The sequence below is a fragment of the Perissodus microlepis genome, chromosome 7 (assembly GCF_051167445.1).
Source record: "Perissodus microlepis isolate ML-2025 ecotype Zambia chromosome 7, ASM5116744v1, whole genome shotgun sequence".
Lineage (NCBI taxonomy): Eukaryota > Metazoa > Chordata > Actinopteri > Cichliformes > Cichlidae > Perissodus > Perissodus microlepis.
Genome location: NC_140467.1, coordinates 21,563,355 through 21,578,348, shown reverse-complemented (window position 1 = coordinate 21,578,348; position 14,994 = coordinate 21,563,355). Strand labels below are relative to the sequence as shown.

At 40.2% G+C, this 14,994-nt stretch overlaps 1 protein-coding gene across 17 annotated transcripts in view; it reads right to left on the bottom strand.

Moving 5' to 3' along the window:
• LOC146383036 (pleckstrin homology domain-containing family A member 7-like) overlaps positions 1–14,994 on the bottom strand; it is a 140,289-nt gene that overhangs the window by 6,863 nt on the left and 118,432 nt on the right. For 9 of the 17 annotated variants that reach the window (XM_084934130.1, XM_084934132.1, XM_084934134.1 and 6 more), the window contains 14 exons: positions 13,893–14,448; positions 11,594–11,677; positions 10,947–11,189; positions 9,206–9,259; positions 8,777–8,860; positions 7,717–7,782; positions 6,312–6,392; positions 5,524–5,673; positions 4,970–5,071; positions 2,536–2,647; positions 2,013–2,143; positions 1,678–1,872; positions 1,429–1,525; positions 583–674 (listed from right to left, as the gene is read on the bottom strand). In XM_084934130.1, coding sequence (XP_084790256.1) covers positions 583–674; positions 1,429–1,525; positions 1,678–1,872; positions 2,013–2,143; positions 2,536–2,647; positions 4,970–5,071; positions 5,524–5,673; positions 6,312–6,392; positions 7,717–7,782; positions 8,777–8,860; positions 9,206–9,259; positions 10,947–11,189; positions 11,594–11,677; positions 13,893–14,448 — 2,047 coding nt within the window. The remainder of the gene's footprint in view (positions 1–582; positions 675–1,428; positions 1,526–1,677; positions 1,873–2,012; positions 2,144–2,535; positions 2,648–4,969; positions 5,072–5,523; positions 5,674–6,311; positions 6,393–7,716; positions 7,783–8,776; positions 8,861–9,205; positions 9,260–10,946; positions 11,190–11,593; positions 11,678–13,892; positions 14,449–14,994) is intronic. The other 8 variants (XM_084934146.1, XM_084934141.1, XM_084934147.1 and 5 more) reach the window with 6 other exon arrangements.

Genomic DNA, 14,994 nt, shown 5'->3' with positions numbered 1-14,994 from the left:
AAGAGTGAAGTAGAGCAAAGTAAAAACTGTAGCCATGGCTGACAGCTGCTGAAAGAAAGCAAACACTGGCTCTTTAAAATATCCATCTTACAGCTTTACAGTGGTTTCTATCCCACCAGAATCATTGACTGGCTAATCATTAGTCCTCACACGGTGCTAACTGGACCTAATCAAGAAAGCTTTTTTTCATCCACACTGCCAAATATATCAGTTAGACTGGACACATTCGAAGATCTGGACTCAGCCAATAAGACAGATCAAAAGTGGCAGAAAACAAAATGGACACAAAACCAAACAGAACAGTAAAATAGCAGAAGTAGTAAATGCAAAAGAAAAATCTATTTGCCTGGATACAGATGCAAAAAATCTGTTTCTACTGCTCACACAGATGGTCCACAAACCGAGTGACAAAACTGGGAGAAAGTTGTAGTGAGAGATTTTTCAGTGGTGTCAGTTTTCAAACATATCATATTAAAAACAAACACGTAATTGAACATAAGATTAAAACAGGACTCACAAAAAAAAACAGGCTTTTAAAAACAGACAAACCCTGAGTTTGTACAGTTTATTGTCTTTACTCACCTTTGCTGCAGAGCTCCCAAGTCCTCTCCTTAGGGTGACGTAGGATGAGATGAGATGAGATGAGTTGGACTGGTTCTGTCGAGAGGAGGAGCCTGACAGACCAAGAAAATAACAAGAGCAGTAAATTAATTTAATGAAAACATTGAAATCTCTTATGGAATATGTACTAGGAATATGGACTTGAATTAATATACAAATGTTGCGCTGAATGTTGTGCTGTCTGAGGGGTCAGGTGTTATAAAAAGAATCAACATTAAAAGATGCCTTCATGTAATTGCCAAATGTAAAAACTGTTTACAAAATCAGATTCTTTATTTTAAAAAATGTTACATTTTAGATTTTAAAAATGTTAATTAAATTCCAGATAATCATCCACTGTCAAACATCAGCCTCCAAATGATGACAATTCTATAACTAAAGGAAGGCTTATTAGCGAGATAAGCAGCTTTGAGTAGTCAGAGTAGAAAAGCCCTGTGTAAGTACCAGTCCATGTACCATTTAATAAGAGCATGTTTCAAATTTTAACTGATGAATACTCAAGTCTAAAGAGACTTCATCTTAGCTTCTTATTAAAATAAGTATTTTCCACTACACACTTCCTCTTTGAATCTTTTTATGATTACACCTCCATCTTTTACATCTCCATCCCATCATAACACAACTCTATTCTGTATTTTTAAATATGTATGTAGCCAGGACTTTTTATGGTATTTAAAATATACTGTAACTAGACTACACAATGCTGATGGGAAATCACTGGCTGCTTTAAAATTGTGTAATCAAGTTCAACAGGAAACCTTTTCCAGTCAGATACCATATATCATTTACACATTACTTTTCAGATACCTTTACTTGAGAAATACTGATAGTCAGTGTCAGACCCAATGTTGTGGTGGTTTACTCCTGGCAGCTCTGGTTCACTCAGGTATGAACGCAAGTCAGTCTGAAACCAGAAAAGATTAAACAGGAAGTTGGACTGGATAGACTTCTTTGGCTGCAGCGAACAATATAAAATGAGATATTTAACTGACCTAACCTGTAGAGAAAATACACACAGAGAATTAACACAACAACAGGGAGTAAATGGCGGCGTACCTTATAGTCTCCATTGACAACATATTGCCCACTTTCTCTGTCCCTCTTCCTCTCATCTGACTGGCGCTTCAGCCCACGCACCGATGTGTGGCGGATAACTGAGGCCTCTTTGGGGAGGGGCGGAACCACAGGAGGTATATCCTCATAGTCGTACTGGCGAGGCAGTGGTGGCCTGGGTGGGGCACTGTCCTCTGCCTGTGCAACAACGAGGACAAGAAAGCACCGTTATTTTGCTGATAACATTTCATTTGTAAAATAGACTAAATCCAGCAACTTCGTGAAAGTTAACTTTCAGCTGACTCTGACGTTTTTACCAGCAGAGCTGTGGCACTCACCCACTTTGGCACAGTGCTGTGAGGCAAAGTATAAGAGTGGATGTTTGGGATGGAGCTGCGAGGAGGAGGCTGAATCTCTGCACTGGGAGAAGGCACTGCTGGTTCTGACACTGAAGGCACTAATTTCCTCTCTGGTGGGATGTGTGAATGCAGAGAAATCAGAATTTAGATTTTAAATATAAGACGTTTTACACTGAGGTTTACACCCAGGCACAGGAAGACATTCTTATTCATTTACACTGAGAGAAGGAGTAAGAGAAATACAGTTTCAATCCAAGTTTGACTGGAAAGCAGAAGAACAGGGAATGAAAGTCAGTGACATAGTCAGACTCACTGTAATAGTAATTACAGCACAATATGCACAGAATATAAAATACTAAATATCAGACCATGTGGCCATTTTTAGCTATACACCTACAAGGTGTGTTGAGATCAAGGCCTTTATTGGATCTTAACGACTCTCTTCCTATCTGGTTATCATTACCAGTCCCTGCACTGAGTGCTCTGGTTTTGGGCTCTCTACCTGGGTTCTGGACAGAGTCGATGGTAATCTTGTAGTTGGCTTTGCTGGCACTCAGTCCGGCCATCACATCTTCAATCCTCCACAGCTCACGCTTCATCTCAGCTTTCTCTTGCTGTATAACAACATAAAGACAAAATCAGCAGAAGGAATCTGACTCAGTTCACCTCATATTTGATGTGGTTTCATTTTGGCCTCATCTTCATTTACAAAATCGGGCCTGTAACTGTAGTTAGGTTATTGTTGGGATGTTTTCCTTCTAATTTGCACTGGACTGGAAAATAAACGAATGAGATGAGCTACTTCTTGTAGTTTTAGCTGTATAAATGTCTAAAACCAGTAAATGTTGAACCGGTGCCCCAGCACTTCAAAGAAAAATAAAAGGGCATATTTCTGTTCTTGAAAGTTTCTTGCTCATACATATGACATGTGTACATATTAGAGATGGCATGATACCACCACCGATATCATAAATTTGGATATCGGCCGATACAGATATGAATCCGATATAGTGTGTTTATTAATAAATAAAACTGTTTTTTTTTTAAATATCTTGCTGCATTTTGTATAAGTTCAAACTCAAGTTTAAAAAAAACAACAACACTAAAGCTATTCTGTTATCCCTGTATGTAAAAAATACACTGCACCCAAAATATTTCATAGTTCAGCAACACTGATCAATCTAATAAACTTAAACCTTCTCCATCCTCCCTATTCTGGTATTTTAAAGAGTTACCAACCTAACTAATAGGGTTGCAAACTCCCAGCAAAAAAAAAAAAAAAAAATAGGGAACCACCCCCCACCCTCCACCTCATGATGCTTAATCAACGTAATCAACTTTAATTTGATGCAGTGTGAAAAAAAATACACAGAAATCAATTATTTTTCAAGAATAATTAAATAAATTCAACATTTTTCTTCAACAGAATTACAGACTGCACAGATGGTATCTTCCCAAAGGAAAAAGTAGTATAGCTTACTAGGGTATATTAGACTTAACAGTTACTATATACAGTAATGGACTTCTATACATTTTACATCAGATTAAAACTTTGGGTGTAAGATTCAGATAATTAATTATTAAAAGCTAGACATTTTAAATGAGAATAAGAAAGAAATGTATGTCTTTGTGCCCCCTTTTCCCTGTTAATGTCCTATCGGTCCCCCCTGGCTAAACTTTGCTAGATCCGCCACTGCACAGTTACCAGCCGTCAGCTACGTAGAAAAGGATCGTGGTGTACAAAGTAATATTGAATAAATTCTAACAACAGATTATCAAGGTTAAACGTGCTGCTGTTGTTCAGCCGCTGGTTTCCTCTTTCTGGCGCGAAGTGGGCCAAAAACAAACAAGAGAAACGGACTCGCGACAGAAAAGCCGATCAGCTGATCATTGATCAGTTTCATGATTGAAGTAGCAGCAGGAGAGAGAGAGAGAGAGAGAGAGGCGGTCACTCCATATATCTGTTGTTAAGCTTAACGCGGGAATGCTTTACAAACATTCAGAGATGAACTTACACACTTGCTTTACTTCTCTCTGGGATAACTTCATCGGAGATGAAATGCCGGTTTTGTAGCGAGGCTCCAAATGCTCAACCAGACCGTCGACAGGTCTCGCACGCCACAGCCGCTATATCCCGTGATGCATACTGCTCCGACGTGCTAAGGTTATGAGCCGAGTTACGCCATGTTGCAAGTTTTGTGAGGTGCTTTTTTGATATTTAATGGATCGGATTACATTTTTTATTTCTCTCCAATATCCGATCCAGTAATTTAGGTCAGTATCGGACCGATACCGATACGTAATATCGGATCGGTCCATCTCTAGTACATATATGCATCTCCTCAAGGGCTTTTCATACTTGGCTACATCTAGTAAAGGGCTTATTTTTTTTATTACCAAGGAAAATGTTCTACTGTCTTCCACTTTAGCTCTCTATTTGATTGTGCAGGTCTTTTGGTGGTGTTGTGTTGTCTGTGCATTCCCTTCTAAGAATTTACCAACTGATGATTTTTCAGGCGAATGATGCCCTCTTCTACTTGCATCAACAATTCTCTAGACCACAACTGACCTATTGATTAATACTAAAAAGAAAGACTATTAAACAGGCCCGGCTATGAAACTGCTTGCTCTTCAGTTGTTCACTTATGTTTGAGCATATTATTAAACTATTTTTACACAGAGGGACACACACTATGTAAAAGTTGCTGCAATTCTAAAATTGCTGATGCAATGTTTCTATTTTATTCCGAGTGTGAGAGTCTGCACTCGAGCAATATAGTGATGACAAAATACAAAAAAATAAATAAATAAAAATAAAAATAGTCTTCAAAAACAAAGAAGCGCCATATAAAATCCAGGCTATGAGTAAATGCCTGTTTTAACTGAAAATCCAGAACTAGATTGGCTCCGCTCTAACATGCAGTAACACGTTTTACCTGAGAGGTGGAGCTGTGGTTCATCTGTGCCTGCAGTGCTAGCCTCAACTGCTCTACTGAATTCTCAAGCCTGCTGTACTCCTCCCAGGCATGTGCCATCTCCTGCATTAAACAAACACACACATGCAGAAAGACTTAATACATAGTCCCACGGTAAACAGGTTCAGGTTCTCTTATTTGTGCCTGTAGGGAGGTTTGATCTGCAGTCATCCATCCCCACATGCCCATTTCAGCCTCCCCACATAAAAAAAACAATACAAACCAAAAACCCATAAGTCAATAATGGAGCACATTATAACATGATGAATAAATAAATAATTAATCTACACGGTATCATGTAAGATATAAAGGCCATGAGCTTTTTCCTGTTAAGTTGTATACACACAGTTTGTATACACACAGTTTGTATACACACACAAAGTGTATTAGAGGCACACTGTTAACCATATGGCACATAATAACAAGCAGCTGCAAGCATTGAAACAAATGCATTTGTAGAATTATGTGTGGACTGTGAAATGAGTGTTTATACAATAACACTCAGTCATAGATACCGTGGAAACGCGGGATATTTGCGCCCTGATCGTCACCAGATCTTCCTGCAGCAGCCTCTGCTGGTAGGCGATTTTGTGGGCATGAGCTGGTTGTTCCTGGTACTGCTCCATCTGCTGATGGGACAAATCTAATACACTCTCCAGCTTGTCCTGAAGAGACAAGGTTGAGATCAGCATGAGATGAACAGAGAGCAACCGACCCCTGGCTTGTTTGTAGAATGCTGTTCTATAAATGGACACTTACTATTCAGCAGATGACTATTTTAAAATACCTCCAGGGGGCAGCATGTTTCCACAGAGCTGCGCTGCCATGAGATACCGACTGACTTTCATTAAAGTAGATCCTGAGCTGTATATGGTCAGACTTTAACTGCACGCCTTACGGTACCTACATTATTTTGCAACTAACACTTTGTTGTATTCAGAATCTGATGAGGAATGTGTACTTTCATGTGGGGTTGTAACAGTAAAAGCTGAGGTAAATAAAGCGTCTGTCTCTACTTCAGTCGACTTTCCTAATTATGACAGTGAAGGTTACATTTAGCAGGAAACTTGTTTTGACTCTGATGTGTGCTGCCACATACTTTGACAGCTGCTTTAAGCTATTAAACTCAAATATATTTCAACTAATCACAGTATGGGGCACTTTATGTAATATTTCCTAGAATTTTGTAACACTTTCCATTCAGACTGATAAGCCAGAATCAGGCTGACTCATCTGACTGACTACAGCGGGTAGAATGTCCTGGCATGGCTGGCTTAAAGTCTTTCTAACTACTACTGTGTACCTTGTCGTCCTTCAGGGAGCTGATCCTCGCCTCCAGATCCTTTAGTATGTTGTCCTGTTCACATAACCGACTCAACTTCACCTGCAGATGGAGACAAAGAGTCGAGTGGGCAGGGAAAGGAATGGAAGGGGGGTCCTTTGTACACTCACAGATAAAATGCCTCAAGTGCTCACCAAAGTGTGTGCGTGTATGTGCGTCTTGACCTCTGGTAATTAAGTGGCCCATTTGCTTAATTTACAACTTCCTCTTGTTTGTGTAGGTGCAGTGAATGAAAACGTCTCTGAGCGTAAGCATGTGTGAGCATTATAGTAACATGAGGGCACACATACTTGTGTATACGTACGTCCATTTTAATGCATACGGGTTTAGCACACTTGAGATTTGCAGCCCTACAACTCCGCTGTCTCGTTTTGGTGTACTTAAAATTACTGTGAGTGAAGCAATTAAACAAAGTGGGTGCAACCCACCTGACATGTTTAATTACAGTGTCAGACTCTCAGAGCCTTGTTAATTAATCTCTGATTGAACTGAAAGCAAAGGTGGGATCACTTCATCATCCTGCTTTAAAACAGCAACACATCATGCATGTAAAAAGGTTCAAAGTTAAAATCTTAATGTGAACAAAGTACCTCTCTGTATATATTGTTTTTTCTTTTACACTGGTTTTTATATTCCACTGAATAAATTATTAATCTACAAGTTGTCTCCATGGCGATGTTGTTGTTGGAGCTCCTCAAATATTCATTGCAGACAACATGCTCATAAATTTTAAATAAACAGTGTGTGAGAAGCAAATTGTGAGAAATACTTTCATAAGAGAAAACAAAGACAGTTTGAAAAGCTGCAGGAAATTATAAGACTGAAAGACTCAAAGCTTTTAACTATTAACATTCTCCGCAAGATTTTTTTCTCCTTAAATCTAAGTGTCCACCCACACTTTTTTCACAGGATCCATATTTTGTTTTGCCTAAATTGCCCTCGCTTTTCTCCCAACTGAACCACAACAGTCAGAAGAAACTAGAATTAAGTGTTCTCTTGGCTGAAAGGCAGCGAATGAGTGTTTGACTGTTTCACCTATTACATAAAAACATTAAACCTGTTTATGAATATTCTGAATATGCATCAAATAGAAAAGTCCTTGAACATATGTATATCTTTGTTCATTCAGGTAAATGCAGTTTGTAATAGAAACATATAACAAAAAAACCCTACAGCATCCTGAAATGTCAACAAATTCTTTGAAACAAACATTTTCATAACCAACACGCTTTTCACCGATTGGTTAAAAGGTTCTCGAGACATCAAAGTAACAACTGAATATTACCAAACACAACCTCATCACAGAGTCTAAAGTGTATCTTTGTTTATGTTTTTTTTCTAGTGCAGTCAACAAGCTCGTACTTACATCCACATCACTTTCTGCAACCTTGACAGGTTTTCCTGACTCCTTCAGTGCCTGATTTCCAGCTACCTGGAAATTCCAAAATTAATATTTTAAGATATTAGTGTTGTGGTAAAAAAGTGTACGACTCCATGGTACATCTGTGCTGAAGTAAGGGAAATGCAAAACACAGAGACCGGCTACAAACTATTATGGGCTGCGACAGGCTATCTATGACACATTCCCTAAGCCTTGTGTACATAACAGTACGAGACTTTTGCCACACAAAATCAGCTCTTGCCATGAACAACACAATGGCTATGGAGACTTTGAAGCTCTGCACAAAATGACTTATCGGTTTCCACTTGCTGTTTTTTTTTTTTTTCGTGAAAAAACAGATCTTTGAAGAATGCGCCGTGGAGCGAATTTCAGGTGCCCACTGTGAAGTTTACTGGCGTTACGCTCGCTAGCTTTACAAATCTCAGAATATAGCACATGTGCACCATGTTTAACACTAAAAGTCACTGATGACAGCTCTTTTTTATTCATGTTTAGACGTTTTTTTGTTTTGCTCATTTTATTTTAGGAGTGTGTTCCCTTTTTTTAAATAAAACAAACAAATAAATAAACAAGACACAGTAGAGCCTTGCATCATTGTCAAGGAGGTGCAGCGTTTCAGAGACGATGGTAGAAGCAGCTGGCTTTTCAACCACCGGGCCACAGCCACAGCCACAACACATGCACTGCCGAGCCATCCCATGCCCATTATTTAACAGCGCCATCAACATCGCCACATGGTGGGAGGGGGTTGTGTGAACATGGACAGAAGACATCATATTCAGTTCAAGCTGTAGATGCAGTGCTGTAGGCAATGGGATGGTCTTTCTAGAACACACACTCTCTAAACGTCTAAACATACACACACCCCATACACACAGACTACTGAGCTTGTGTCCCTCTGAACACTAAGAAAACATGCACGAGCAGGAATCACACCCACAAACACAGCCATACTACACACAGCTCCACATCTTTTAATATAGTGCACATATTGGACATACATGCGCGCATACACAGAGCTTACGTTCATTAGAGGCCTGAGAGGCCCAGCAGTGCAGTGCAGTAGTAAACTGTGAACTGCGAGGATCAGGGGCTCTAGAGCTCTGATCTGGGAGTCAAAAATCACAAAGACACAGAGCCGCAATCACAAAATGGCGGCTGCTTTTGTGAGATGCTTCTAAAACCACTCAAAGAGTTAGAAGATCACTGCAAGGATTTAGGGATGTTTGGTCCCACACAGATGCTTGAACATCTCCTTTTGTAGCTACAACATTTGTAGCTGTCTCCGCTCAACAGATCAACAAGGGTGAAGGAAGTGGCTGTCAGTAAGAATCACCACGCGTGTTAGATTACACTAGAGACATTTCAAATCAGAAAGGCGCAGCTGAAGGAAAAAAAACACTTAAAGTAAAGGAAAAGATTCATTAAAATAGCTAAAATAGCAACTTCTCACCTTTAGGTCCAGATACTCCAAGTCCTTCTTCAGCTGCATATAGGTGTCATCAGCCTAGAAGATGACAAATATGCGAGCTTGGATTACCGATTTGTGCCAACAGGAACTAAACAATCCACTGAAACATCAATTTATAGAAGCAACAGAAACTATTAATTTTGAATCCCGGGAGATTTTGGTATCAAATATGATGTGTGTGACTTGCTGTTATATGTCTACGCACACATGCACCACAATACACTGAGACACACAGTAAAAATGTGTTCATTTATTTCATGATCAGAGAAGTTGCATCACAGGACGAGCAGAAACCAGATCTCTTAGAAGAAGTAGAAGATCTTGAGATATTGTTGAATTCAACTTTGAATTCAGCCCGTACGTGTCACTCAAAAGTAAAATAGAAGAAAGAAGTAGAAGAAGCAAACTTCTATACAGCCGAAAATAAGACTCACGCATCAGAGGACCAAGCTGAACAACACATCCACAGGTTGCCAGTTTGCTAAAGCATGGGATGGCTTTGTGGACGTCGAAAAGAGAGCAACACAACATGCCATGAACAGTATCAGTAGAAGCACGACATGGAAACTGACCAGCCAAGAACAGCACATGGACAAGAGGCAGATGGTTCTCGATGCTAAGCAAAGGAACTTTAAAGTAGAAGTTGCCACTAATATAAGGATACTAGGATCTTATTGAGTCGTTTGGTTGGGCTTCATTCATCATCTGAGTTTTCTTGATCACCATTTCAGATTTTATATGTTTTTACAGTTGGTAACTTTTCAATACAGTATAAAGACTGTTTAGACGTGAATGGAAGTAGGCGATATCAGTATCGGTGAACACTGAAAGCCTCAGTTCAATAAAAGTATTTTTAGGCAGTATAATACCCTTGAGAAGATGCCGTGTTTGAGACTATAAGCTGATGCGATACTGTATAAACTGTGTATTAATGTTTTTGGGTTTCTAGTGTGAAAAGCACACTCACTCCAGACTTGGTGTTGCATGATCGCAGGACGAGGAGGGTTACAAAAATTACTTAGGATTGGAGAAATGCAGCTGCTTTCACTATAGAGAACTTCACTTGAAGTTACATAATAGAAACCCATAGGCACTTTAAAAACAGATTTTCTGAAAATTACCACCTGACCTTGTGGTGTCTCAAGAGAAAATGCCAGGATGAACTGGTGACTAAGATTACTTACAGAAATTTGAATGCAAAATCAAAAGGTTATTTTCACAAAATCTTGTTAAAGATCAAAGGTTTTCAACACTCTAAAAGAGACTTTACACTGACCAAAGAAATCACACACAATATTTTTGTTTTTGTAAACCAGTACTGTAACCACTTATCTTAATTAGGATTGTTTTCTACAGGGCAACACTGTGGTCTGACTCCTAGCACACACAAAAAAGCAGTTCTGGATTTGAATTTCAAACCCAGAACCTTTTTGTACCTGTGCAGGTTCTCTCTGGATACCTCAGCTTCCTCCCACAGACAAACTGACTAACCCTACCTTCCACAGTGGTATAAATAATGTGCATAAATATTGAGCCAGAAAATGCTAATAATGCATTACATTAGGAACAAATTAAAGAGTTATGTGTATAAAATAAGCTATAAAACTGAAATGGTATTTATGATTTAAGACTAATGCAGCCCTGCACAATTTTTAGTGGCAACCTCTATGAGTCCCTGGTAAAATGAGGGGCAGACAGGCAGGCGTGCCGCATTAGCCCCCACCTGGGTGTTGCAAGGGCCAAGTGATGCCGAGAGGCCCATGTGTCCAACATGGGACACGGGAGAGGGGCCGGTGCTGAGGAGGGGACTGGTGCTAGTGGTGGTAGCACTGAAGAGGTGGTTGTGTTGGAAAGGATCTTTGGGACCATTGAGCCGCTGGAGCTGGGCTAACGTTTGCTGACGTGCGGAAGCCATCTTGGCCTGATGGCGACGCAGCTGAATAAGGAGCAGAGTGAGCTCCTCGGGCTGTCACATGCATCACAAGAGATTCAATCTAGCAAATCTTAATACTAACCACAAAAGCTTCGCTCAGACTGCTCTTCTTTAAATACTATAGGTCACTTCACACAACTAATTGGCAAATTGTTTAGTCAATGGCTAATTTGCAGCTAAAATAAGGAGGATGAATGGTGCTGAAACAAAAGGCAGGAGGACAACAACATAGGCTACTGCCAACTGGTCAAGAACAACAACAAAAAAAGACTTATTAATGACTGGTTTATAGCAATCAAAATTCACTCATAGCAGAGAAATATTCCCCGAGTCACTGACTTATTGAGATGGAAAAGCTATGTATAAACAACAAGTTTATACAACCTTTAAAATTCACATTCACATTCACATTTCATATGTTTATTTGAGAAACTTACCGTTTTGCCATGAAGGCTGGGTGCACTGACTGTGTGAGTGATGTAGCCGGACGGAGGCATTGATCGTCTCTCAACAGTAGCAGCCTATAACACACAGACAACGCATTCATGCAGACTGTTTGAAGAAGTAAGATTAAAATTTCATATTAGACTTCATTCATATTAAATATTTATTACAGATTCAATCCAGTCTTACTCTAGACACTATTTTCTAGAACGAGTGAATGCAGCATGCCACAAGTCTTGTTTTAGAAGATGCAATGTTTGATGGGATCTTAACATCTTAACATCTTATTAAATCTCAGGGCAAAATGTGTGTGGATGTAATTATCCATCATTTTTCTCTCCATATTAAAAGTGGTGTACTCACACACAAATGGGCAGATGTTTATTTACATGCTTTGAATAAGTGAGAAAATGTGTTGTCAACAATGTATAATGTATACGTCTGCTTGGGTGAGAATAGTGAGCGAGGATACAATGAGGCAAGTTCCAACATGTGCCTACGATGTTCAGAATGACTAACACTTTTCTGAATACAAAACTAACTGATATTGCATTTAACAGGGGGGAAATCAGACAATGGTGCAATCTTGGAAGTAAGAATTAGATGAAATACATTTATCAATATCTGCAACAGAATCTGTGACAGTAGTTTGTGTACTGTCATCCTAATCAAGAACATCTACACAAGCTATCATTACAGAACATAACCCTCGTACATCACAACATTTCTTTGGAATACTTCTCTTTTTTTTCCCCCATTTTCTTGTATTATTATTATGTGATTAAATCTTGTGCATCTGGGGATTTGGGCATCATAAGATGATTCAGAGAGTGTAAGCTAACTGCCTAAAATGTAATTATGATGCCAAAAAACGGTGCTTCTTCCCCCGTTATGTAAAGTTTTAATCTCATTCCGTTGATTAAAACTGCCTGTAATTTTCACAGTGTGTGTGGACACTTCTCTGTGCACAGTATCACCACTTTGCCTACAGGAACCTGGACGTTATTAATGTTATCTTTTCTCTTTCATGCATTAATTATACTGTATCTGGAAACTACAGCCACAATTACAGCCTAAAGTCTTTTTGAGTGTGATGCTACAAAGTTGACACACCTATTTTTGGGCAGTTTCTCTTGTCAAGTGCACAGCCATTTTCACATATCTCCAGGGCTGGGCTCTGGCTAGGCCACTCAAGGACATTCACAGACTGCTCTCTAAGACACTCCTTTGTTATCTTGGCTTGGCTAGCTTGGTTTATTGTCCTGCTGGAAAATGAACCTTCACCCCAGTCAGATCCAGCACACTCTGGAGCAGGTCATCATCAAGGACGCCTCTATGAAATGCTGCATTCATCATTTATCTGCATTTCATCCTGACTACTCTCCCACATCAAAACATCCTTACATCATGACGCTGCCACCACCATGCTTCACTCTAGGGATGATTATTATGATAAGCTGGGCCCGATTTCCTCCCAATGCGATACTTGGTATTGAGGATATAGAGTTCAATCTCTGTTTCATCACACCAGAAATTTTGTTTCTCATTGTCTGAGAGTCTGTTAGGTGGCTTTTACTAAGGAGTGGCTACAGTCTGGCCACACTGCCATAAAAGCCTGATTGCGGAGTCCTGCAAAAATGGCTGCCGTTCTGAAAGGTTCTTTTTTCTCCACAGAGCAACACTGAAGCTTTGCAGAGTGACCATCAGGTTCTTGTTTATTTCACTGTCTAAGCTTTTCTGCCTTGATCGTTCAGACTGGCCAGGCTGGTAGTACAATACTGGTAGTTCCAGACTTCTTCCAATTACAGACGATGGAGGCCTCTGTGCTCATTGAGCCTTCAATGCTGCAGAAATGTTTCAGTAATGTTCCCCACATCTGTGCTTCGATACAATCCTGTCTCAGATGTCTACAGACAATTCTTTGGACTTCATGGGCTGGTTTGTGGTCTGACATTAACTGTTAAGTATTGCACCTTATATTGTTTTCCTAATCATGTCCAATCAACTGAATTTATCACAGGTGGACTCCAGTCAAGTTGTAGAAACATCTGACTGATGATGAGTCGAAACAAAATGCACCTAAGCTTATGTTTGAGTGTCATGGCAAAAGATTTTTTTACAAGAATATCAAGCAAACTTTAGGGTATTGTATGTAGAAAATAATTTAATTATTTTTTGGAATAAGGCATGACAATCTGGACAATCTGCACTGTAAACATGAAAGCTGAAACCTAAAAACTATAACAACACTGAAGCACTATAACGAACAGTATGGTAGCTGGGTTATCTTACCTTAAACAGCTGAGATTTGGTCCTACGAGGGGAAACAGTGAAGGGGATGTTCAACACGGATATATCACTCACAGGCTTGACTGTCACCCGCTCAGCCGGCGTGTGTGGCCTCCGTGCGGGGGACAGGGTTCGGCTGATGCCAGGAGGAGGGCCTGGTGGAGGTATGTCTGCTGATGATGGTGGTACTGAGACACAGCGAGGAGAGCCCTCTGACCTAGGTGCTGAAGAGGAGGGAGGCACAGTAGATGGTGGGCGGGGGCCAAATGGATACTCTGGGGCCGGGGTGTAAAGCGGTGCGGTAGGGCTGCCGTGACGGTACTGGTGGCGCTGCTGCCACTCATACAGTTGCCAGACAGTGTTGGACGCCGGACCCCCCTGATCTGGGGTCAGGCGGAAGTGACTCAGGCGGTCCTGGGCGTACTTGTACTCGCCGAGTCGGCCAGGTGGGGGACTTTGGCGAGGAGTTTTTGGCAGGGTTTGGTAGGCGTCCATGGAGGTGTACTTGTGTTGTGTTGGTGGTGTGCGACGCGGGAGGGTGTTCTCTCTGGATGGGGCACTGTTAAGTAGAAACAGCAAGAAAACATTAGGATACTTCTAAGGGCAAAAAGGCAACATTGACACATCATTAGCACTTAATTTGATATAAACTTATACTTTATTCGTTACTCCTGAGGTTCGTCATTTGAAGGCATAGTGTGAGTTTTATCTCCTATGCAGATGCCAGACAACTATACATACAGAAGTAAATGTTACTGGCACACTGCCTCCTTACACCTGAGCTCTATATCTGTAAAGTTTGGCCAATACTGTAAAAACCTTGGGGTGACTTTTAACAACGACTTCAGGTCAAACAAGCTTGTTATTTTAGTTGTCCAGTCTTGTTTTATGCAGATTAGGAGACGTAAGATCAGCTCGATTTCATCTAAAACAATTGGAAAGATGGTCATACATGGTTCTATCTCCTCTTTGTTAGATTATTGCAATTTATTCTACACGTTTAAGCTACAAAGACTACACCAACTTATAGCTGTTCCAAAATGCAGCCAGACTTCTTACTAAACCAAAAAAAGAGAACATGTCACTCCAGTTTTAGTTTCTCTTC